Genomic DNA, 27,095 nt, shown 5'->3' on the forward strand with positions numbered 1-27,095 from the left:
TGAAATAACTCTAGAATTAAAAATCGAAAATTAAATTTTAAATAGATAATCATTTCATATAAAAACAAACAAATAAGATAAAAAATGAAAGGAGAGAGACAAGCCAGATATATATCATACGGTAACAATTAGATCAACAATAAAAGTTTCTTCCTCCGTCCATTTCTATTGTTTTTTTTTTTTGAAAATTAATTTGACCTATTTTCAAAGTTAATTAGATAACATTAATTTAATTTTTGAAATAAAAAGTTTAAATATTTAAAATTATAGAAAAAGTAGTATATTTTATAATTTTTTACATATCAATATGAATATATCCTAAAATGTTAATTAAATTTTTTAAAATTTTAACTCTAAAAATAAAAAATATGAAAATTAATAATAAACGAACAAAGTAAAACCTAACTTTTGAGAAAAAAGAAAAAAAAAAGAAATTAAGTTTAAACTTTTTTAAATGTCTTATTAGGATGCTGTATTAAAGTACAACAAAAGTATTTTCTTCCTATTTTTTACCCTTACAGATTTTTCATTTTTGGATATTGAGTTTTGAACCGTGGGGTTAGAAAGAATTTACTGTCTGCGCAGATATAAATGGATCAATCAATTTATTGTGTTTGTGGGTCCGTAGAAAATAAATACATATATTTTATTTCATTTTTTTATATATAAATATAAGATATACGAAAAAATCATTAAGTTCGACTATACCTCTATATCTCTATTTAATACGATAACTCTGTTCTTGAGTGCGACTTATATCTCATTAATTTGAAAGTTATTGGTAGTGATCATACATGTATTAAAACAAAAGTAATTTTTTACTAAAAATTAATAATAAGGAATAATTTTAAAGACCTTCGCTTTCAATCATATTGACCTCCTCCATAGCTTACGATATTACTTCATAGCTCCCTTATTTTATTTTTAATAATTTCTTTTAATCTATCTTTTTATTAATGTAATAAAATAAATGGATAATGCATAAAATAAGTTTTAACTTGACGTCAGTTGGTAACTATGACCTTTAACTTTGAATGTACACAAGTAGACACTTAAATTTTTATAAAATTGAACAAGTAGATACATATATCCTACATGACATAACACATATAAAATGCTACATAGAATTTAAAAATTCCATATAGGATAATATCTTTTTATTTAATTTTATATAAATTCAAATATCTACTTACACACAATTAAAATTAAAAATCATAATAATTAACTGACATCAACTTAAGGATCATATTAGACGTAAAATAAAATTCGATAGCTTTGCCCTAAGCCAACACCTAACTCCTGTCAAAATGAGGGATGTGGTTTCTAGATTTATAGCTTCCTGCTATGACAAGGACAATGCTGGCGCGAGACGGAATCACATTTACATTTAGACCTTTTCCCAATACACCAATCTTTACCATTATACCCCTCAATTTGGGTGTATATGATTTACATCGATTTCGATTTTTTCGGAAAAGTATTCATACAAATATAATCTCTCTTCGTCTTATTTTATATGTTATTTTTTTATTTTACATTTCTATTAAGAAATTATGTAATTTTATATTCTCTCTTATTTAATATATTGTAAAGTCAACTTTATAAATAAATGATAAAATTAATTAATTATTCTATCAAGAACATAATATGATAATTTATGCATAAATTAGTGTTATGATTTAGCTATTACTAAGAAGAAATGATATATAAAATAGGACGAAGGAGTTAATTTTTGCTTAAAATATTTCTTTAATTGTACCAAAATATTACTATCTAATGTATTTCGTATACATTATTATCATTCTTTATGGGTAAAAATATTTTTTTAAGCTTACTACTGGTTTGATTTTTTTTTTAATAGACTTACTAATATCTATAGATCATAATTTTTTTTAAATCATTTAAAATTAAAAGTCTCAAAAATTTGAAATATATGCTAAAAAAATAAAAAGATATTATGAAAAAATTGTATGAATTATATATATATAAAAAATAAAACATCACAATCTGAGTTGTCTTCTTTTAATTAAATCAAATCAACCCAATTCAAATATGATTAAGCTTTTTTACATTATCAAGATAAATTAAATCAAATCATTTTGATTTGATTTGATTTACCATTTAATTTAATTTTTGATTTGATTTTAAATATCGGGCCTCAACATAAAAATATTCCAAATTCATTTCACTTTATTTCTTTTTGGTTTCCCCCAAAACCAACTAAAATAGATAACCTCCAATTAAATTTCTCTTCTTCCTTCCTTTGTTCATTCAATTTTTCGTCAAAAACGTGTCCAATTCCTCTGTTTGCCACCATTTCTACCTTCTCTGCAAAGCAATCCTCTTTTCAAATTCTCCAATATTCACACAATCTTCTTAAATGCAATTCACAAATCCCAATTCTATAGATTAATATGTATCTGTAGATTAATTTTCATTGTATAAAAAAGGGGTTGGCTGCATTTAGTCTTTTCGAATCACTGACATACTGCTGTGGAAAAAAAAATTTGTTTTTTCGATGGTCCTGTGGGGTGTTTATGGCTACTGATCGCTTTTGACACGCTTCTTCATTCGGCTATATCTATCTCTTTGTGTTATGAAGAAGCCCTGTGGTGAATTTTTATTTTCAGACCTGAGTTTTTCTTCTTCTGGGTTGTTGGATGAGTTGAATTTTTCATGGAATTTCGTTGATCCCATTTTTATTCATCCTGGTAATTGGAATTTTCTAACTTTTTTTGTGTTCTTCTCAAATTCGATTTTTTACGGGAATTTGAGCATGTGGGTTGTTTTAATTTGTTGGGTTCTTTTTCGAATTTTGATGGAGCAGTGATTGGTGGTGCGAATTTGAAGAGGGGTTCATGGGGAGCATTGATTATGGCAAATGTGTCTTTCCCTTGACTAGTTTGCAAATCGGGTAACAATATTCTTCTCTTTTCAGTATGAATTTGCAACCCGAATTCTGTTAATATAATCTTGTGATATTTCTGTGCTGAGAACTTTTTGCTTCCTGTAAATATACAATAAATCTTGGAGCTTTGTTGCATTTGAAACAAATACTTATATGATAATTATCTGGCTCTTGCTACTCTTTTGTATGTTAGTTAAGTGGAGCTAAGGAGCAAATTTTGTGGAAGATAAATCTTGAATTTTCATTACCTGCTACTTGATGATTTCTAGTTTTCTTATCATGAATAATTTACTTTTACATTTCTCTCTCCAACTCACTTTGTGATGACAAACTTTTTGGTGAGTTTGTGGGAAGTTTGTTAGAGTCCAACTTGCATTAAATTGGCAGGATGTATGTTGTGAAAGATGGTCTTTTTTGGACTTAAATGAGGAAAGTTAGTTCATGCCGGGTGTCGATGAGGAAAATAAGCAATCGCAAACAAAGAGGATTTCCTCAATATTTTTTTTAATGTGAATGGGTTTTTCCATTGTTATAGACCCAGAACCAGCCTGAAAACTACTTCATTTCAAAAAGGAACTTCAGGCTTATTCTCATAACAGATTCATATTAAGAATTTGAGTTCAGGTAGAATGTGTTTGCATCATTGAGGAAGCTGCTTGAAGTTACCATAGGGTAGGCTCTAGGAGAAGTTAAAAGGGTTAGGAGAGGTTGTCTTATTACTAAAGCGAAATCCATGATTTGAACATTGTGGGTTCAAGTTTGAGGTTCTAATGCTTTGCATTTGATTTACTAGGTTCGCAATCTGTAATTTGTACTCATCAAAGTAGATTTTCTAACACATACACAGTTCCGAGCCAAAGCTATTGGGTTTGAATGAATCCATGAGATGTATGCTAGCTCCATTTATGCTTATTGCGTCGCTGGGCAAATAAAAAGATCCTGTGCTGACTAATGTTTATGTAGCTGAATTAGTATCTTGGAGATTTTGATATAGCAGTTAAAATTCATATTAAGTTCTAAATTTATGTATGTTGCTATAAACCATTAGTCGACAGTTGTCTTTTCAGTTGTCTTAATATTTAGATATACTATTTTTTTTACAGGGACTTGCAGTCTTATCTTTCACATCTTCACGTTTTCCTCGCCCCTGAGAGTAAGAGATTATATATCTTGGTCGACAACCGTCCATGGCTTAGAGATCTTGTCTCTAAACCTGCACACTTATGGCAATTGATGGTTACCAAGGTTGGTAGTGCATTATTTCCCTATTTTCCTTTTTATCTTTCCTGTATGTTTAACTAGGAGTTTGTTTTTCCAAATGCAGTCCAGGTTATCTCCCTTTGCAAATACCAGAGGGAGGAAGCAGAGGAAAGAGAATGGAGATATAATGGATATAAAATCTAATCCAGAATTAAGCACGAGTGAATCAGAAAACGTCAGAAGATGGTTTCCGTTTCTTGATGCTGTAACATTGTCAAAGAGGAGGGAATTATTACCTGTAAAGAAATTGAGGAACTCTTTGATCTTGAATAGCAAATTACATAGGACCTTATATGGGTTCATTGTGTTTGAAGTTGCGTGGAGTGATGTGCGTGGTATAAATTACTTCAATGAGCTTCAGGTATAAGTCACTTCCTTTGGTTGTTTGACCTTTTAAATGTATGCTCCTAACTTGTTTTAAAATCTTGGGCAGACAGATACATCACTTGCCATAGAAACAAAGTTCATGAAAAGATGGGAATTTGATAGTGTAGCACAAGCTGCTAAATGCATGTCGTCATGGTTTTCTGGGACTCCCACAGAACATCATCTCCTGAAAGTGTGTTTGGAATCTACTATAGGTATGCTTTATTCACATGGTATTTGATACTATGCTTCTTTATTTGATTCAATAAAATAGTTACCTGGTCCTATCTAGGGCCAGTGATGACTTCAGCTCTTCCTGCATTTTCCTTTGCTTTGATTTATGCATGTAGAGATCCACTTCTTTGTGTCTTAAGTGTGCCTATAAGAAATGAACCATTTTTCCTTGGTTGGAGGAGCTCTACAGAGTTATATAGTGAACGGAAAACCACTGAATTATCTTGGGATAGAGAGTGCAAAATACCATTGGCATTTTTGGAAAAAGAGAGATTCCAAAGTTTCTCACTCAGTAATAGTGATTGTACTTTCCATTGAAACTTGTTCTAATCTGCTTTCATTAAACAAATATTTGGTTCAGTTATTAGCAAAAACCCATCTAATCAGCTGTAAGTTCATTTCTTCATATGTACTTAATGAACTCCTCTACTATGCTTGTGAAATTCTTACATGTATTTTGCGGCAAACTTTTACAGGAGAGGTATTTTATGATTCTCAAGACATTTTCCGGGATACTTCTGATGTGGCGGACAGTGATATTTCTTCTGCCAATTCAAGTGACGATGATGAATCTCCTTGCGGTTCAATGAGAAGTTTCAGTATGTACCCTGCAACAGCAAATGGTGAAATTTCTCTGCATACACCAACTTCACTTGATGAACCTCATAAGAGAAGAAAACTTTTGAAGTCTATCAGTAAGCGATTCAATGTTGATATGCTCTCTGAGGAGCCCTTTTCTGAATCTATTGACTCACAACTACATGGTGAGCCCTCTGACAGAAGTACTTCTGAAGTAGTTGAAGCCTCCCAGTACAAAGATATTTTGCTTTTGTTTCGTTTTAATCATCGTGATTTCCCTTTCAAACTGAGAGACATCATTCTTTCGGACTTACGGCTTCTTAGACTACTGGAAGCTGGGCTTCCGTCATGGGTCATATTTCTCCAGTCCTATCCAGTATTTTGCCATATTTATCGCCCATGGATGTGCCCTCTAGCAAGATTTTTATATGTCATAATCTCTGTGGTTACTGTTCTGATTGGATTTTATGATTTATACAAAAATGTACCTGTACTCAAAGCGACAGCATCTAGTTTGTTTGGTCCTCTTTTTGATTGGATTGAAACATGGGAAATGGTATCAAGAATTCAGTACTTGGGAACCATGCTATTTCTGCACAATTTTCAGAAGGCCTTCAGGTGGTTCCTCATGACAATGCGTACTACTCGATCATTTTTCTCCGTTCTCACACAGCCAATGGCAGGTCCACTTGTTGAGTTTGTGGGATTCTTCCTTCCTTACTCGACTATGTGTGCACAAATTATGGAAGATTTCTTTTCCGTGATATGGTTTACAGTCTGGTCTTCTTATACCTTGGTGGGAAAAACCATTGAGATTTTATTACTACCTCTCTGGTATACCACATCGTTTATTTGGAATCTTGGTAAGTATATGTGCAACTGCTGAATATGATCCCAATTCTCTTGCTTAAAATGGTTTATGAATTTAAAATTGGTACTCTCTGTGTGAGACTTCTTTTTTCTGATGGGATTTTTCTCAATTGCAGTGACTTATTTATTGTATCCTATCTTCTGGATTCTGTGGGAAGTAACGTATGCTCCAATTCGGCTGGTCTTTGGTTTTTCCAGCCTTCTGGGCTTTTTATGTACTTCTATATATGAAGTGATTATGGATTCATGGCTGTTCGTGAGTAGCATAGTTCGAGTCACTTCTCAGGTGGAGACTACAGTGACATCCAGTGCAGTATCCGTATCCATATGGCGTTCTCTTTGGAATGACCTTTTCTCTCAGGTAGCTCACTTGTGTCCATTTGATCCTAGTATGAGAATTATTGAAAGTTCTTGTGCTTATACGTTTCTTCCGAGTTTTGACTTCTACAGATTTTCAAAGCTCTTCGAAGTATTCTCTATGGTTTTGTTGCCTTTTTCACAGCCTGCAACAGACACCGGCTAAGGTATGGTTCTCTAGTTTGTTGGTCTCTTATTGAGAATGCCATTTTCTATGGGTATGGGTACTTTCAAAATTTAATTTCATTGCCTGCGGCCACGTAGCATTTGCAACCGACAATATGGGAGTTTAGATTTTGAACTAAGAAGGCGTGATATTTAACATAGAAAATATAGTTAGGATATATGGGATGGGTCTGATTGACCTCCTTATGGTGGACTAAATATCTAAATGGCTAAGGAAGTTGGTGTTAATCAGCAGACTATGTGGTACTTATTTCTTTTTTATGTTACCTGACTGCTAGTGTATCATACGTTATAGGCTCTATCAAAAAGACGTGTATTACAGCACAGCGCGAAAAATGAGTGAAACCTGTCCTGTTTCCTATGCATCCTGATAAAGATTTTCTGGTCTATTGCAACTCTGAAATGCTAATAACTTTTGATTGTTTTATGTGAAATTTTTCCTGGGATGTACCGCCTTTAGGATTGGCTGATTTCATCTGAGATGCTTTACATTTGCAGTATCTATAATCATATGAGTGATTTTATACAAAGATTATCCCAGCCTGGGAAAAGGTCACAGCCTGCAGAACGTGGCCGCAGTCCGCCAACATCTGGAACACAAATCACGGTATTTAGAGTCTTGTTGATCATATTTACTAGTACATCTTATTAAAATAGTATAAATTTCTGTAAATCTTTTTGGAGGATGTTCGTTTTGATGTTGTGGTTGCTCCTTTCCTTCCGAAACTTGGTTGGTCTAGTTTTTGTGCATTACAGACTTATCTTCTGAACTTTTCAGTAACTGTTAAACTTCATCATTTTCATGCCAAATGATTATTCACTTTTGCAGTGGGTGAACACAAAAGATGTGCAGCACCAGCGAAAATTCAGAAAGATCGATTGATGATAGCAGAGAAACGTCTGCACCTTTAAATTGTACAGCAGAAGTTAACTCCATCCCTGACCAGGAAGCTTTCCGCTGGTGGCATGTAAGATAAGGACTATCTTCAAGTGAAAATATCATATAGAAAGTCAGTTATTTGGCTTCTCCTTGGCTGTTGCGCCACGAGATTTTTTGTTTCAATCTACTTATTTATCGTCCCCTTAATAGTGTTCATTCAGTATGGAGCCTCCACCTAGAAGAGCTTGTAGTATACCAGAAAATGTCTTGTAAATAATGCAAACATTGAGATACTTTTGAAATACATAGTAGAAATGTTAGAAGTATTCAATGCCTGCTTACTAACATTTTTCTTTGGAGCTGTTTATAAGTTGAGCAGAAAGATATAGAGAAGATTGTAGCAGTATGGGTTCTGTGTTGTCTGCAATGTATGAACCCAACCAAATTACACTATACTATAGTGATCTCGAACGATTTAACTGGAAATGGAATAATATGTTGTTCACATATCGAACAAGATTCTTGTTTCTCATGGTGTCTAGTTACAACAAAATACATGAGATTCACAGTATCTCAGTTATTGAGGAGACAGGCAACACTTAAACTTGACGACAAGAAGCAACTGGAAATCTTCTTGCAACAGTAAGCAATACGTAGCTACGGTTAAACATAAGACGAAACCACATATATGCTTCTACAGTACTTAGAGTAGCACAAGCTACATTCATTAAAGTCTACAACCTAGAAACAAAAGAGATGGGACGCCTCAAATAGTTGAGCCTCCAGTTTGATGCAACATTGCATCAATTTCATCGCCATCCTCCATCTCCAGCTGAAGCAAGGAAGAAAAGTTGTTAGAGAAAAAGAATTAATCACAAGAGCGCAAAGTATAAAGCATAAGAGTAAACCAACATTGTGTATCATTAGTTCCTTCTTTTGTTTTATGTGTGAACATGGGTCTGAGAGAGGTACCTCATCTGGAGTCTGCTCTCCTCGAAGACGGCGACCATCAAACAAGAATGCAATTGAATTAAAATCCACAGACTGCCGGTCACAATACGCATTCATGAGTTTCTTTAGCTGGGTGCTTCTTTTGATCCTAAAGAAGACTTCATTCCCGTCCTGCAACCAATAGAAAGCTAAATATGTAAGTCTCTCAATGTTGTCCAAATTGTTATGGGAGGCAAGAGGGCACTTCTCTTTAACAAGCACCCGTCACCATTATGATAAGATGGGAAGATGGAATCAACCACACACAACATCACAATCCGCAATCAGATTGCAAAGCAAACAAAGAGAAATCTGAAGACAGAGTAAGTAGGATCAACTACACATTCAACACAAATGCACTTTATTCCAGGTGGGCTGCTTACCTTATCTGCCAAACCATCACACATAATTTTAATATGACTAACAACATAGATACGACTAAGGGAAGTCGTCTACCACTAATTGATGCAAGCAATTTTATGCGGAGCATCAAAGCCTACCATTGATGACTAAGGCATGATCCTCAGCGAACACCATCCGTTACACTGTACCTAGACACCTTGGTTTATTACACTATCAAATAGATGTATTCAAATGTCAAAAATATAGAACTATCTCAATCTAACACAACAAACACAGAAAAAAAGTGTCGCTTTACCAATTACCATCTATACTCTTACCCCCAACAATAACCCTTCCCCACAAGAATGACTGGAATCCCCACAAGGGAAGAAGACTACTCAGCAAACAATATCTTACTCGATCAGACACAATTGATAATAAACCTAGCTTGGTAAATGGCTCAGGAATTAGAGACTTCTGCAACCACAAAATGCACACCAGAGTTTTTAAGGGAATATCTATGAAATTAGTCTGAAAAACATATATTATCTTCGATTAATGATGCGGAGGAATGTTTTTTCACCTCAAAACACAAACAGATACATTATTATTACTAATATACATTCTTTGCAAAAACAATGATACATACACCCAACTCCTGGCACACTTGAAGCATTTCATAAGCTTCTGTATTTGCATAAAGACTATCACAAGATTCTCTAGCGGTAATAACAAAATACCGTTGACTAAAATATGAGACAACTGTTCAAGCGTTCAGTTTCGAATGATTCAGTTAACGTTTTCAAACAAATTTTCGACTTGCACGTCAGTTATAGAAAATTTAAAACTTCCCCTGCAGCATCCAATCCAAATTTTAAAGAATGAATAAACAAGCAAACAAAACGAAACAACAATAGTAACACATTATCAAAAATCAAAAACATGTTAAATGCACCTAGCAAAAACACCAAAACTAATATGAGATTACCCGTTTAATCATTCAGTTTCGCACAAAATTTACTACTTTATTCAAGTCAATTACACATTTGGCCGTAAAATTCCAGAAAAGATAATAATTTTGTTCACTTTTTTCAAGAGCTTTCAGAAATTCCAAAAAGAACAAAAAGTTTCAGTTTTTCTCTCTCGAAATTACTCGCTAAAACTCAAAAACAACTCTAATTTACTTCATGGCCAAACACGTTATACATCATTTTTTCATTAGAAAACAAATACTATTTTTATTTTCAATTTTCACAGTGAAATATAGCCAAACGCCTATTATAGACTCACAAATCAGTTACAGAAGATCTAAAAGCTCAATCCAGATTTTAAAGCATGCATACAAAAAACCAGACATGCTCATCTTCAAAACGAAGACAGAATCTAACACATACTCCCTTTGTCTCAATTTATTTGACCTGTTTTTTACTTTTCGACAGTCAAACAGTTTGAGAGACACATGAAAAACTTACGATCAAACGTAAACTAATTTTGAATGTCAAAATTCAAAAAGTATCAAACAAAACCCTAAGCAGGGGAGACAATATGCGGATGAGTATAAAGAGAAAGGGGCAGACCTGACTTTTGACTTTGAGATTGATGTGAACTTGATCGCCGCCGGGCTTCTTGTCTTCCTCCGCTGCTTGAGACATTTTTCTGTGTTTTTTCGCCTAAACCAAAAGAAGATAAAAGAGAAGATTATTGGATTATCAATTTTAAGGTTTTTCACTAATTTATACTTGTACTCTTCTCTATTCTATTTCCCATTCTACCCTTCGCGTAAAAACCACGCAACTTTTTTGCCTTTTCAATTTTGTCTTTTTAAGTCCAATATTTTTGATGATGTATATTACTCCACATAGGATAGGATGCCAATTATTATTGAACGTATATTTATTTAGTTTTATAAAAGTATTTAAATTATTATTAATATTTATTTAAAATTAACTATTATTAGGTATATTTATGTAAGTTGAAATTTGTTAAATAGTATATTTATGTATTATATATTTAAAGAGTATGTTTTATTTGCTGATATTATTAGTTGAATTATATTTTATCGATTACTAATTTCCTCATTATTTAATTTTGAAAAGTCCAATTTCATATGGCATTGTTATTTGTTTTGTCACCGTCTTTTACTTATTTTAATGGTTTGTATTTTATTCAACTTTTTTTTTACAGCCCTAATTCAATTATTTTTGCCTTTTGTTTTTTGTAAGCTTAGTGTTCTTCAAAATGATTAGTGTGGCGACGTTATTATTAGACGATGAAAAATGATATACTGTAACATTGGAATTTTATGAGATTCTATGCAAAGATATGTTCAATTTGAGTTGTAACTCTATAAATTGTAGTCAACTCAAAATACGATTCTTGGAGGTTACTCAATCCTAAACTCTAGTTTAATTATGTCTATATAAAGGCTATTAAATTCTTTTAAAAGGCATCGATACTCCGGAAATTAATGAATTATTCAAGAGAGGTCAAATCTAAATCATGTTTTCCTCATATTTTATTTGTGTGCTTTATTTATTTTTAAATATTTTTTACAAACAATCTGAAAATAAAAAATTTATTATTTATTATTAGAAAGAAGACTTCTAGTCATAAGTTACGTAGCGAACTACGATTAATATTAATATATTTTTTTAAAAAAAACTTCTAGTAGTATGATTGTCGAGACCTTTCGTATTTTGAAGATATTGAATAATTACTACAAAGATTTACACTTCGAAGTTTTCAAAAACTTAAGTTTTTTGGTTGTAATAAATGAGATACAGGAAATTAAAAAAGTGAAAACGTAAATTTTTTTAAAAAAATTAAGATTGAAATGTTAGGGAAAAAAGGGCGAAGATTGAAAAAAAGAAAAAAGAAAGAAAAAGTGTTTAGTAATATATGAAAGCAGAGGCATCTCCGACCATACACTCTATTTTACTCTTCAAATATAGAATTTTTTATTTTTTCAGACAAACAACTTCAACTCAATTCTCTATTTTACTTTCTAAATTTTTTTTTTTCTCTTTTTAATATTATATTATTATTTCTATTTGATTCTTATTTTTTAATTTCATTCTCATGTGATACAAAAGTTTATTTTTTCAATTTTTTAAAATTATTATATTTAATTCAAAAATTTTAAATACCATAAATTACAGGAGAATATGATATAAAATATAAACTAATGAACAAATTCAAATAAAATTGAAATACGATGACATAAACATTACATAATCACTCAATTTTTAAAATTATTACGTTGCTCCAATAAATACTCTATTAATGCATTATGGAGTTCAAAATAATCATTTTTGTCCTTGATTTTATTATGTCTAGCTAAAAATTGTTCAAATCGGAGATTTTCATCTAACACCATTTTTGTCGTTGGAGTTGGAGCCTCTACGACATCTTGAATTGGTGCATTAAGATCATGACCATCCTCAATTATTACGTTGTGCAATATAATATATGTAGTCATCATATCATGTAACACTTTCTTTCTCCGAAATGTAATGGACTTGCAATAATTGCAAAACTCCGAATTCGTGTTCAACATCTTATTGTATTTTATGTTGTATTTAAATTATTATGTTGTGTATTGTATTGTTATCTTGTATTTAAATTAAAATTTTCATATATCATTTTAATTTTGTGTATTCTTTATAATGAAAATTAGTATAAAATAAAATTTTATTATTGATGAAAATTATTTTCAAAAAAATACTAATTTGAAATTCAAGTAGTATATATTAAATAATATGTTTTTTAAAATATTATATTATATTTAAATTGACTTATAGATTTAATTAATGAAACTATATGTAAAATAATATGTTAATTGAAAAGTAATGGAAATAATAATAATAAAACATTGAAAAAATAAAATAGAGAGTGTGAATAGTAGTTCTCCAAATTTGAAGAACTACTATTCAACTCTATAAATTTGAAGAATAGAGAGTGATTTGGAGATGGGTTGGAGTGTTCATTCTCTATTTTACTCTTCGAATATAGAAAATGGAGAGTTAAGTAGAGGTAGATTGAAAATGGTATGAGGGCGGATAATCAGCATTAGAACCAAAGCAGTTAAAACACTTCAATGAATGTGGATATTCAACTGTTTAATAGGTTAATTTTAAATAGTTTTGATTTAAATTTATACGCGTCGAGATTAGTGGGTAATCGAACATTTGAAATCTTAGGTCCACTCCTGAATATAATATAATTTGATACATCAATTAATAGTTTTATATTTTAATCTAATTTAAGTGACTTGTTAAGATTTTTTTTTATAGTTCAAAATGAGTGCATTTTTTCAAATTTTGAGAGTGTATGAAAAATTACATTTCTCACATTTAACCTTCTTATTAACGAAATTCTTAACTATTTGCATATTCTACAATCTAAACAAACCACTTTATCAATGCACAAAATTTAGTAATATACATTCTATCCTTTTGGATACATTGTGTTTTTTTGCTTTTTGGATATATTCGTTCATTAAGTAATGTATTATTTATCATTCGTAAGTTTTGTTTCTATATATTTTTATTGATAACAACATGGATAATATGGATCGAATAAAAGATTTAGAGGAGCTTGATGTACACAAAATCAAGAAGTACAGTGTGTAAAATGTTCATCTACATTAAGAGAAAGAAGAAAGAGACCACTTGTGTAAATGGTCATCTCATAATTTTCAAGAATTCACAAAACAAGACAACCAAAAAAGGTCCATACCTCATTAAGGATAAAATTGTTAAAGAAGTGTCTTTTTTATTTTATTAGTATAAATAGTAGTTTCTTTTATTTTGGAAGACTTAGAGGACGTGAAATTTGAATGTTAAATGAACAAACTCTTTCAAGGGTGTAAATTTAAGGGTGGAATCCCTTAAGGTTAGCTTAGCTTAATCTAGATTATTGATGGGAGAATTTTCATTGTTGATTTAGAACTTCTTAATCTTGATTTCACTTGAGATCGCTCATTTGTGGTAAATAAGGGGTGAGGGGTGGCTCGACAGTGTTAAAAAAATGACATGTGCTTTAGGCCCCCAAATTTAAGGGGCCACATTTTTTATAATAATAGGTTATAAGTTAGTATTATTTTTAACAAATATTGAATACTATTTGTAGAAAAAGTAAACTTTTCATGAAAATAAAGGAGTTATTAAAAGAAAAAGTTGACATATTTGGAGTATTATATCTCATTAGACATAATTTAAAATAAGAATGGCTATATTATCAATTGAAAACTAGAAGAAATCAATTATATAACGTTTTTAACAATTCAAACTTAAGGCCCCGTTTAATTTTTGTTTTAGGCCACTAATATGGTTGAATCACTCCTACGTGGTTTTCAATTTGAGTTGTTTTTTTTTTTCAAATTCAAGTTTCTCTTCTTCCTTGGTTGATTGTTTAACCAATTAGCCTTTCTTTCTGCTTTCTCGTCTCTTATTTCTTCTAATCTATTTTACTTTTGTATTATTTAATTCCATTTTTTATTTCAATTGGTTCCATCCTCAATTTGAATCTTTATATGAAAAAGTAATCGATCCAACATAAAAAATATAAAACAAATTAAGTCATGATACATCTATTGGTTCAATTTTTGCCTAACTCTTGGGCCAATATATGTCCAATTTCTTAGTTTAGTCCAAACTATAAGCCCACTCTCATGGGTTCAACATTTTAAGCTCCTTTGGACTCTAACATGGAGAGCCTCTCTCAAAGAATTCATGAAACAAAGTGATCTTATTTATTTTCATTAAGATTAAAACTACAAAAAATTTGAATATTAAGATGTGAAGACTGAGACGTCTAAATGTACTGTATAAAGTTATTATCTTTATATCTAAATATAAATAATTAAAATTATTTGTTTTTAATATGTGAATACACATGATTTATCTTTTCAAACATAATCAATAAACAATTCACAAAAAAGATAATTTCAGTGAAATAAAGATTAAATTTGTATCGAAAATAATATTTTAAAGATATAAATAAATGTTTTAACATTGATTCTGTTTAATCTTTAGTGATCACTCTTTTATTTATTTGTTTTGGTTTTTTTGACATGCTCTTTCATTAGCATTTTCAGGAACAAGTCGGCAAGTGTTCTTTTTGGAGGCATCACACGTAAAAAAAATATTGGACAAGTCGGCAAGTAGTGATTTAAAGAAGACAACATCATGTGTTACATCCATGGGACTTAAAATTTGACGATTTTATAATTTTTAACATCTTATCTCACGCGTAGTGCTTAGCATGTGATTTTGTGAGCATTAACATCAAACGAGACGGAGCCAAATATGATACCATGTAAAATAAGGTCTTAGACCTAACTCAGGAGTACATTCATCCATCTTATTAACCATTTATATAAGAATTTTGCAATTCTTTTTAACACTTTTTATCTCATTTGCACACTATCTCTTTCAACTTCAAATAATTTATGAGAATTATCATATTTTATACTATTTTTTTATGATGATGATGTTTAAATAAATTAATTCCTACTTTAATTATTTCATTTAGTATCCACTTTTTCTGATGTATTCAGATTTTTTTAAAACAAATCCCTTTACATTTATTATAAGATAGAAATAAGAACTGGATATATTTGAATTTATCCAAATCATGCTTTCAAATTTTTTCTGAATATGTCAATTTTACATATAATTGAAAGTCTCACATAGATAGCTTTGGAGAAAAAGACTATGAAACTAATATTTAAAATGTGGAAAGAAGAAGGATACAAAAGTATAAGCACAAATCTCTTTTTAAGTTCAATAATCATAATTCAATCAACTACAGTAAATCTCTTACCTTTTTTTTTTTTTTAAGGAGAAAGCAGTGTACCTAAATGGGCCCGTTTGGATGGGCTTAATAAAATCCGCTTTAAAAAATACTTTTGAAAGTGTTGAAACTTATTTTTAAAATAAACAGTTATGTGTTTGGATAAGAGTGCTGAAGTTGTTATGTCAAATGTGAAAAGGGAAAAATGGAAGAAAGAGATGTTAGGGTTATGTGAGTAATTTGGAGATTGTATAAAAATATTAAGGGCAAAAAAGATAAAAATGTGGTCAACTTAAAACAGGTTATAAGCTAAAAAAAACATTTCTACCCAACTTTTAACTTTTGACTTAAAATAAATTATTTTAAATGTTGCCAAACAACTAAATAAATCAAAAATTAATTTTTAAATCAGTTTGATAAGCTTTTAAGCTGAGCCAAACGGGGCTCTGTATATCCAACGATAAAAAGGCAGACCCCTATTTTTAGAAACGGCCGATTAAGTGGGGTCTTGGAATATAGTGGGGGCCATGTGCTCTGCTTCATTGGCTCATTGATCAATCCCAGGACCCACAACACCCCACCCCCACCACTTATCTCCTCGATCCCCTCAATTCTCACTCTCCATTATAAGGAGAAAAAAAAATATAAAAATGAAAAACAAAAATAAAAAGAATAAGGCAAGAAATATAGAAGATGAAAGTAATAAAAAATAGTGAAGCAAGAGACGAGAGTTTTTCTTATAATTTCAAGTAAATACAATATGAATTTTATGTCTCGATTTATAGTGTAACATAGAGGCATACAAGAGGTTAGTCATGAATATAATGGAAAAGGTTATGAAGGTGAAAAATTACGAAAATAATAGATTATAAAGTTAGAGGTTATGATTATATTCGTAATAGAAGAAAGTAATAAAAATAGTAGATGAGAATAACTTTTTGATATAATAGACATTCACGTTATAATATTTTTATAGCCTAATACTAATAATCAAATTCCAAAATATTACGCACAAAAAATCACACTAGGGAGATTAAAACTATAAAAATAGCTTAGACTATAAAAAAAAAAAACACCTTTAATGAATGTTTGAAAATTTATTTTAAAATATTTATGAGGTTTAGATTAGATTTTTAAAATTTATCTCTAAAAAAATATTAATTAATAAAAAAAATCACTTCCACTCACAAATTTTAAATTATTAAACACTTCCTATTAAAATAAATTTCTATACCAAAATTTTAGGTGGTATAAATTAAAAACATAAATTTTAACAAACTTAAAAAATCAAAACCATTAAACTCATATTAAAAGAAGTATTTAGAACTCACCCTCAACAATTTAAATAATAATAAAAAAAGAAGCTCCAGTTTATCATTTCTATCCCACTATACATACACACACTCCCCCCTAATTTCTAGCTCTCTATTACCCTTTAAAGCACCACTCACTTTCATGCTCTGTTTCTTCATCAAGCAATAGAGCATGGAAAAACTCACCATTTGTCTTCTCCTCTTCGCCTTTTCCTTTTCCCTTTTCTCCTCCATTGCAGGTAACAACTCTGTTTCTTTAGTATTTTTCTTACTAGCTTCACATTTAACACAATCTTTTGTGGTGCATTTGCAGATGCTGGTTCAATTGGGATAAACTATGGACGTGTAGCTAACAACTTACCATCAGCAGTTAAAGTGATAGCACTGTTGAAATCTCAAGGCGTGGAGCGTGTTAAGGTCTACGATACTGACCCTGCTGTGCTCAAAGCTCTTTCTGGTTCCGATATCAAAGTTACTGTAAATCTGCCTAATGAGCTGCTCTACAATGCTGCGAAAAGGCCGTCGTTTGCTTACTCATGGGTGGAGAAAAATGTTGCTGCTTATTACCCATCCACCCAAATCGAATCCATTGCTGTTGGAAATGAAGTTTTTGTTGACCCACATAACACGACACGTTTTCTTGTATCCGCCATGAAGAATGTTCATCAAGCTCTTGTTAAATTTAATTTCCATGACAAAATTAAAATCTCTTCTCCGGTTGCTCTGAGTGCTTTGCAGAACTCTTACCCTTCTTCAGCTGGGTCGTTCCGATCCGAATTGGTTGAACCTGTCATTAAGCCCATGCTGGATTTCCTCCGGCAAACGGGATCTTATCTAATGGTGAACTGTTATCCCTTTTTTGCTTACGAGTCGAATTCCGATGTTATTTCTCTTGATTACGCTTTGTTCCGTGAAAACCCCGGCGTTGTGGACGCCGGTAACGGACTTCGTTACTTCAGTCTGTTTGATGCCCAAATCGACGCTGTTTTTGCTGCATTGTCGGCTTTGAAGTACAACGATATAAAAATGGTTGTAACCGAAACTGGCTGGCCATCTAAAGGAGACGACACCGAAATCGGCGCTTCCGTCGACAACGCCGCGTCGTACAACGGAAACCTCGTCCGGCGGATACTTATCGGTGGTGGAACCCCTTTGAGACCGAAAGAAGACCTCACCGTCTTCCTCTTCGCTCTTTTCAACGAGAACAAAAAACCGGGTCCAACTTCCGAGAGAAACTTCGGGTTGTTCTACCCAAATGAGCGAAAAGTCTACAACATACCATTAACAATGGAAGGTTTAAAGCATTACGTTGACCGGCGGTCACCGTCGGCCGGCGAGCAGAGAACGCAGAAAGGCGGGAAGGTGAATGTGTCAGGGCAAACATGGTGCGTAGCGAGTGGAGAAGCGGAGAAGGATCACCTACAAGCAGCTCTAGATTATGCTTGTGGTGAGGGTGGAGCTGATTGCCGTTCGATTCAACCAGGTTCCACGTGTTACAATCCTAACACGTTAGAGGCTCATGCATCATTCGCTTTTAATAGTTATTATCAGAAAAAAGGCCGTGCAATGGGATCGTGTTATTTTGGTGGGGCCGCATTCATTGTTCATCAACAACCTAGTAAGTACACCCTAACATTTCTCCATAATGAATAAATAATTCGCGTGTTGGATTTTGCATTTTTTTCAACCTCGATTACTGTGACACGTTTGACTTATGAGGTATAATGGTTGATGGTAAATTACTAAATTTAATGTGTGGCGCACTTTAAGGGGTGAATTTGCTAACGTGTACTTTGTAAGACCCCACATATAGGTAAATTTTGTTGGTAGTAGTTAATGGTGCAACCCAGGCAGGTTAGATAATAACTATTTCATAGAATTAGTAAATCATGGAAACTACGTTTAAGTTTATAGTTTAGTGATTATTGAAATAATCGAGAGTCATGATGTTTAAGTTTAAATGTTAGTGAAGATAAAAATATTACGAGATCGTTTGGTATAAGACATAAAAATAAATAGTGATAGATAAAATTTATGTAACTTGTTTGGTTGTAATGCAAGTGATTGAATAAATTATCCAATATACACGATGGAATAAGTTATTTTACGATAACAAATTGTTCCCAACTAACTCCTAAATGATTTTTTTTTATTTGTCTTTTATAGATAGAGTAACTTGATATTTATTGTTATCTTTTGTTGTTTAGGTTATAAGTACCTCATAAAGTTAATTGTTTTTAGTTTTTTTTTCCAATATTTGGTTGGTTCAATGGATATTCATGGCTTGTCCAAAATGAACACTATAGTATTAGTATTTATTTATGAGGTATGGTTGATAGTAAATGTGTTTTTGCTTTGGTACGTTAAAAAAGCTGAGAATAAAGCATTTCTTGGAATAAATTTATACATCTATCTGTTTGCTTTTTGTAGATCCTATTTTCTTTTTATTAGTACTTGAAAGTTACTGGTCGTATTTTGCACATTACACCCACTCAATTTTTCTTCTATATGTTGCACTTTTTTTATTTTATTTATTTACATTTGAGGTAATATTTTTGTTATTTATTGTTTTTGCAGAGTATGGACATTGTGAATTACCAACTGAAGAATGAGTAGAGGGGTGGGGATAGACTGGATTTTGATAACAGCAGCTAGCTCTAATTTATTGTGTAGCTACTTTCAGTTCAGACTATTCATTTGTAACTCATTAATTAGTTGGTGTTGACATCACCTAACTAGCTACTAGTATATGTTGCTATATTTTGGTTTTTCTGTTTATATGCAAATTTCATTTCTAATGCTTTAATTCTCTGAATCATTATTTTATATGAGAGGTGTATTTTACTGGTATTATATGGACTTACTAGCTAGTGGCAGTTTAGGAAATATTATTTTTAAAAAAAAAATTATTTCAAAAGTATCATAACTTGTGATCTTAACCCTATCATATATAAACTAAATAAGAGGGTGCTTAGTTTTATATATTTTCTAATACAGATGAAAAACATCATCTATTTTACAATAAAGATTGAAAAGAAAAAGAGTGGCTTATGAAATAGTATAAATTAGGCAGACTTATATGCAAAAACCAAAGAGTAAGATCTAAAGTCAAACTTTAGGGTTTAGGGTTTTAAAGCAAACAGTTGATGGCTTTGCCACTTGCAAGAAGGAATAATATGAATATAGACGAGTAAAGGTTTTGAGATCGAATTTTCTTGAGCATGGAGTCAGGCTAAATTCAAATTTAATATAAGTACCGAATAAATAATGAATTTAAATAGATATCGACGTTCATCAATTATAATTATTTTCTGTGTTACTAATATCGGCATATTATTCTATTTATTGTAAAATGAGCCCTTTCCCCTTTATCACCATCGATATCCAACATCAATGGTAGATGATTTAAATGATCACCATATGCTATCCATTCTAACAAGTGATCTTTTTCTATCCATCTTTCTCAAATGGGACTTGCTTTTCACTCCATTTTCCTTTTATAAGTCTCATGAAAATTCTATGATATTATTTGAGGAATTATTAGTACTTTTGAGATCTTTCAATGGATATATCTGTCTAAAGGGTACCCAGTGTCCTTTTAAGTCATTAACATGGTCTTTTCTAATGATGAAAGGCACCAACACACAAAAGGAAAATGATTTTTGCTCCCACAATATAAAAGAGCATTAATTGGTGGGAAAAGGTATTCATTAGGAGAATGTCAATTCACTAGACACAAACGTTTTTATATCGCGAATTAATGAAAAAATTTATACACTATAATTTTTTTTATTCATGTTTCATCTAATCAGCACATCGAAAAATAGTATAATCAAAAATAATTTTTTATTGAAACAGTATAAAACTTTTTAATTATTTTATAGGAAAACATTGTTATTTTTTTTAATCAGTGTATACAATCAAAAGTAAGATAAAAAGTTTCATTGGATCCTTGGAGAGGAATCTTTCACTTGGAAAAAGGTCCATCATGATGATATATATTTTTGTTGCAAAGTACTTAATTACTCCTAATTATTTTATGAAGAAGCAAACTCTAGATTTAATTTCCACTTAAAGATTCAAAACATTCTAAAGTATATGTTTCTATCTTTTTGACTGAAAATTCAGAGTATACCAAAAATCATTATTCTTTAATCCATGATGAAAAAATCCACCAAAATATAATGAAGGCAAATCACGTGGAGTACTAGAACAAAAACAAAAATCAAGCTGTGCCTAAATCGCATCGACTTAAATAATAGAACATGAAGGAATTGAGAGTCATACAAATATTAATAACTAGAAATGAATTTTTACATTTTTTAATGCATAGAATGATTATTCATGCATGTTAGTTATACATATATTTAGTTACTTCATCTTGTCTTTTATAAATAATACATAAATTTTTTCATAATTCAAAGGGTGTTTGGATTAGTTTAAAAATTTATCAAATCTATTTTTAAGTCAGTTTTTGACTTCTCAAAGTGTTTGGCAATTTATATGATATAACTTAAAATAAGTTAGAAAGTATCCGACAAACTTAGAAATAACTTAAAATAAGTTTAAAATGACTTTAAATAAGTTAAAAATCAAAAGTATGTTTCCCCCTATTTTTCATTTTTTGATTTAAAAGCCATTTAAGTTTGTCTTTTCTACTTTTTAAGTCAATCCAAACGGACTCTTATACATGTATTAGCTACTTATGTAGGTTTAAAGTTGTCAACCCAACGTCTTATTAATTTTATACATAAAAAATTTATTTTCTATTATCAACCAAACACCATATAAGTTTTATAAAAATTAATATATAAATAACTTATTTCTTATTCAGTTAGCTATCAAACAATTCCTTAATGCTCTGATCACTACTTTAATTTGTTTATCATATTCTTTTTTAGTATGTTTAAATAATATGTCTTCATTTTTTTTTTTCTTCTAATAACATTTCGATTTTAACTTTTCACATGACATATTTTACTCTCGTATCGTTACGACGAGTAACATATGTATGGTGGTGGTAGCGAAAGAAGAATAATTAGAAAGATGGTGATGTGAATAATTAGTGGAGAACAATGACATGTGAGACCCTGACAAAAACACACATGCATGAAATAATAAGACAATACAATAGATCCAGAATTAGAAGCATCGATCTTATTCATTTACTATACCTATTACTATATATTTGGTGAAATTGACGATCAGTTTGCTAAATTACAGCACAGATTCTCCATTTAATAACTCACTCACATGCTCATCACTATTATTATTATTATTATTATTATTTATTATTTGTTGTCCATTTCCCTCACTTAGAAACATTCTGACTCTACGTACTCCTCTCATCTTAATAATGTTCCTTTCGATCATTATGTGTATTTTATTTACCACGAAATTCGAAGTTGAAACTTTATTTAATTCTTATATAATTTTATTAAATATATAAACAGTTCACAAATTTATTCCGCGACACATTTCATATGTAACTTTGTTAAATAATATGTAATCGATCTTGCTCCTATATATATATATATATTAAAAAAAGACATGATAGATTTTAAAGCAGTATCTCTAAATTTTTCTCGACCAAAATGGTCTATCGAAGCTGATTACATACTCCAATCAATAATGTTTAACTTAGTTGGCCTACTTAAAACTGTCTCAGACTCTTTGATTGATAAAATAGAGACAAGATCTTGAGCTGGTTCATGTGATGCTGCTCTCAAATGTCTTTAAGTTGGGAGATTAAGGTGGTCAAAAATGACCCAAGATTTTGCAGTGCAATTGTAATCTTTTTTAGAAGAGTTTGAGTCAGAAATTATCATTGTTTGAAATTAAACAAAGGCTTAGATAGATGCATATAATTGAATTAGCAATCTAATTGAATTGAATAGAGTTTTTCTTTGACTTAATTAATAGGCAACTCTCATAGTTTTTTGTTTTCTTGTCCAATATCTGGAAAAAAACACGAATTCTTAATACAGATACATAAGCATTATATTCATCGATAACAAAATTATAATAACAACACTTGAACTTCAAAGAGAATTGTCGAAATAACAAGTAACTATACATAGAGATAAGAATGAGATGAGAAGTTAGAGAAAATGAGAGAAAGAGACAGTTTCTACACAATACGCATAACCCTTCTGTCTAATCCCTAATCATATTTAACTGATTGATGATTGAGCCTAGATCTCAATTAAAATTCTCTAGTATTTTACTCGGTCCAATAAATCCATCTAAATCAGGCCCATTCACGACTTTTAACACATAACCCCGTACAAAGTCCACTTGATTCACAACAATATTCACATAAGAGTTGGACTAATTAGGAGTTGCACCACGTAGAAAAGCAACTCTGTATTAAAGATTTTTCATGCCCATGACTCGAAACAAATTTTCTCACTATGATTCAATAGGAAATTTGTGTTATAGAACACGACTTTCCATCCCAATCAGGTTATTGAATAATGCATGATGGAAATCAAATTTTTACTAAAACAGTGAAACTTTTCCTAATTTTTCTGTATGAATTTTAGTAGTGTTTAATTAATAAAGAATCAACTCCATCGGCTATATTAAAGTCATAGTTAAAGCAAATAAAAATATGGTATAGGTAACATTTTAAAGTTTTAAATAGAAAAATCTCTAAGTAGTACCGTTGGTTTATAAACAGTAGTTTCAAAATTTTTGACTTTATATCATGCAAATTTGCTTTTCTACTTAAAATTCAGAAACATTGAGAAAACAGATTGTACAATGAAAATTGCAAAAAGTGGAACTAACAAGAGCAAATAACTGCTTTAAGACCTATGCTTAGCTATGATCTTGTTTTGGTTCTGTAACCATAACTTTTGTTCATCCAAAAAATCCTTCTGATTCACTCCACCATTTAACATCTGATCACTACTCGGAAACGTACCAAACGGATCAAAACTCATGTCATTCTGCTCTGCTGATGAAGAATTCTGACCAATAAATGTTGGTGTTGCTAGAAATGTAGGCAAAGGTGTTGATGGCGTTGCAGGTTGCTCTGTCGATGTGTCTTGTAAAAACGGATTGTAATGGTTTGCTGATTCCGTTACTGGAATTTGATTATAGTTATTCGTATTAATATTTGGTTTTAAGCCACTGATCGGAACCAACGTTGATGAATTCTGATTATACAATTCGTCCAAGTAGGAAGAATTGAAGTTGTTAGGGGTACTAGGCATAGGTTGTGCTGCTGTTGTTTGTGGGCTTGTTTCAAATAATACCATATCCCAACCACTATTTGCACCATTTCTTGATACTTGTTCCAATTCTTGATTTTCTTGTAAGGCGTTGAACGATGGCAATGTTGATGCCAATGTGGAAGTGTCGTAGCTGTGAATGTTGTTAGCAACAGTATTAGGCATGGGTTGTACTGAATTTGTTAGCGGGGTTGCTTCAAACAATGCCAAATCCCAAGCATTGCTCGAAGAAGCCTTAACAGGCGATACATTCGTTTCATTTCTTAACACCTCTTTTGGTTCTTGAAAGGCGTTAATAGATGTAGACGATGGCGTTAAAGCCTCATTTAATACAGCTTCCCATCCTTTAGATGAACTTGAACTTAATGTAGACTTTCGTTTCTCCTTGATCTGTTCTTGTTTAGGTTTAGCTTCTTTAAAGTTGGGTTCTTTTGCTTTTCCAACAACAGGTTGTTGCTTCTGATCTTGTACTTGTTCGTATTCGTTGTCAATATTTCCATTATCTTCTGATAATGAAACAAGATCAATCATGGAAACTGGCAATGACCTTGCGGAACCTGTATCACATATATCATCAATAAACTGCTTCTTGAATCGAATATCTGAATAGGCCTCCAAATCGATTGAAATGGACGGGCTCTTCCCTGTTACCGTGGCTCTTATTAGATCTTCTAGTGAACTACAAGGTGAACCATTCCCAGACATAGTTGGACTTCTGTCCGAATATGGCTCAGAGAATTCGGATTGTCCACCGTAACTATCAAACCTACTTCTTGATGACTTCATTGAGCCTGGTCTTTGAAGAAGTACATCTCCTGAAGATTTCGCTGGAAATGAAGATTTATCCTTGAGAAATTCTTGTAATGACTCAATTAACTCGTCTGTTATAATTTGCACACTCGGATACTCTGATGTCCTGCCTACACCAATGCTTTTACATAACGAATAGAACGAGTTGATCTCCTCGAATTGCTTCGTGGATTTAACACATGTTTGAAAGGCATTTACACATGTTTGGTATGGTAAATGAAAAAAACTATCAAGAACAAGAGTGAGTCCATCAGATATATCTCTGTAAAGATCAAAACTTTCTTGTACCACAGCATACAAAGCACCTTGTACTAGACAATTGGTTTGGGCTGCACCTGTTGGCCTTGTAGCAATTGCCCTTTCAAGTAATCTTTGCCAATATGAAATCTTGTCAAGTAGCATTGCTGGTTTCATTTCGCGTATCGCCTCATTTGTCCTGCTTCTGCTCCTGCTCCTACTACTATCACTGCAACTCCTTAAGTAATTGGAATTTTCGCGCTCATTATAATTGCATCTCCGTTGGAGTTTCCCCGTGAGAAAACAATCCAAACGCTCGTCCAGATAAAGAGCAAACGTTCTAATAAAGGCGGTGAAATCCCAAGGGCTAGAGTTTGAATCATCGCGAAAATTTGAAAGGTTGAGAATCTTTGCACCACGTTTCATGGCGTGGAGGACTTCTCGAGGGAAATAAGGATCACCATCTTGGAAGATTCTAAGGACAAGTATTAATGATTTGAGGGCAACGATCCAATCCCTAGTGCGACCAATGCGTTTGCCAATGGCACGAGCACAGGCAGCCGCGTAGGCCTTGTTGGATGAGACTAATTGGACAACCTCGTGGATGTAACGCTCATCCACGGGGCCATCATCGTGTGTTGTGGCTTTTAGGACAGCAACTTCAAGAGTTGAGGAAGTGTTGGTGGAAACTTTGGCAAGGCTAATGCTGGTTTGATCTTTCACTGCAGCAATTGCCTTCTTTAGTTTGCTTGGCATGTTAGTCACCCTAATAAATTCTTTACAAAAAAAAATGTTTAACTCTTTTTTACGAGAAAAAAAGAAGTACCTCACCTCACATACGAAGAAGTTATAAAAACTACAATAAGAGCGGTCTGATCACATAAGAGATTATTCTTTGATAGTAATATTGATTGATCACAAGATTTGATGTTTTAGAGGAAAGGGAATATTTTGCCAAGCTATTTCGTCAGATCAATTTCGATTCATTCTTTAATGGAAAAGAAAACATGCAAAACTGCAGCTATTAGGAATGAGCGATAGTTTATGACTAAAAGCGTCAACTATCTATGAATAACCAGGATCGGAAATGAACAAATTAGTCTCGAAGGCAGTTGGATTTTTTTTTCTCTTCCTTTCAATCAGTCATTGCTTTCTGTTTCAAATGTTAAAAATGAGAGAATGTCCATGAGTTTCTCTAAGTCTATTTACGAAATTTTATCACAACCATGATTATGAAAAGTACATAGAATGAAACTCATACAGTAATTATTATTTTTTAATTATAGAACTACTTTGAATCATAAAGCATCTATATAATATAAAAGTAATATTCATTTATTTAATACTTGACTTGACTTTATATACAAAATATGAAAATCGAGAATTAAGATAAAAGATTAGTAAATAATTGAACGTGATGTTCGTTCGATAAGAGGTGGAGGCTTGTCCATATCCTTTCGGTAATACTAATTAATAGTCACGTAGTGTCTTAATCTTTTATGTGTTTCTACTATTTGTTACTTTATTTTAATTTGTATTTTAATACTTGAGAGTCTCCCTATTCCTTTATAAATTAAGCCTTCATTTGAACATTCCCCTAGAATCTAGGCTGGACTGAAAAGTTAAACTTTATAAAATTGGGTTCAGCAAAATAAGCCCATATGAACTATAGTACTCATGAGCCATGGCCAGTGATACTAGCCCACAGGGGTTAACTTCACAAATGACCA

At 31.7% G+C, this 27,095-nt stretch overlaps 4 protein-coding genes across 4 annotated transcripts; 2 read left to right on the forward strand and 2 right to left on the reverse strand.

The window, feature by feature from the left end:
• The first annotated feature begins 2,024 nt into the window (after positions 1-2,024).
• On the forward strand, positions 2,025-7,971 carry LOC101243727 (uncharacterized). The gene is made up of 10 exons (XM_004243469.5): positions 2,025-2,711; positions 2,828-2,914; positions 4,012-4,153; positions 4,233-4,529; positions 4,602-4,749; positions 5,245-6,210; positions 6,334-6,578; positions 6,668-6,741; positions 7,259-7,367; positions 7,590-7,971. Exons 2-10 carry the CDS (start codon positions 2,859-2,861, stop codon positions 7,641-7,643), a joined length of 2,091 nt encoding a protein of 696 aa, XP_004243517.1. The 5' UTR covers positions 2,025-2,711; positions 2,828-2,858; the 3' UTR covers positions 7,644-7,971.
• A 143-nt stretch (positions 7,972-8,114) lies between these two features.
• Positions 8,115-10,764, reverse strand: LOC101268701 (small ubiquitin-related modifier 1). The gene is made up of 3 exons (XM_004243468.5): positions 10,550-10,764; positions 8,613-8,762; positions 8,115-8,472 (listed from the first exon to the last, which is right to left on the reverse strand). Exons 1-3 carry the CDS (start codon positions 10,622-10,624, stop codon positions 8,407-8,409), a joined length of 291 nt encoding a protein of 96 aa, XP_004243516.1. The 5' UTR covers positions 10,625-10,764; the 3' UTR covers positions 8,115-8,406.
• A 6,341-nt stretch (positions 10,765-17,105) lies between these two features.
• On the forward strand, positions 17,106-19,886 carry LOC101268410 (glucan endo-1,3-beta-glucosidase 12). Its single transcript, XM_004243467.5, has 3 exons — positions 17,106-17,319; positions 17,394-18,698; positions 19,658-19,886. The coding sequence occupies exons 1-3, from the start codon at positions 17,253-17,255 to the stop codon at positions 19,690-19,692; spliced, it is 1,407 nt and encodes a 468-aa protein (XP_004243515.1). The 5' UTR covers positions 17,106-17,252; the 3' UTR covers positions 19,693-19,886.
• A 3,879-nt stretch (positions 19,887-23,765) lies between these two features.
• LOC101268120 (clathrin coat assembly protein AP180) lies at positions 23,766-26,577 on the reverse strand. The gene has a single exon (XM_004243466.5). The coding sequence runs from the start codon at positions 26,119-26,121 to the stop codon at positions 23,890-23,892; it is 2,232 nt and encodes a 743-aa protein (XP_004243514.1). The 5' UTR covers positions 26,122-26,577; the 3' UTR covers positions 23,766-23,889.
• Between the last annotated feature and the right edge of the window lie 518 nt (positions 26,578-27,095).

This window comes from Solanum lycopersicum, chromosome 7 (genome assembly GCF_036512215.1).
Source record: "Solanum lycopersicum chromosome 7, SLM_r2.1".
NCBI classification, from domain to species: domain Eukaryota; kingdom Viridiplantae; phylum Streptophyta; class Magnoliopsida; order Solanales; family Solanaceae; genus Solanum; species Solanum lycopersicum.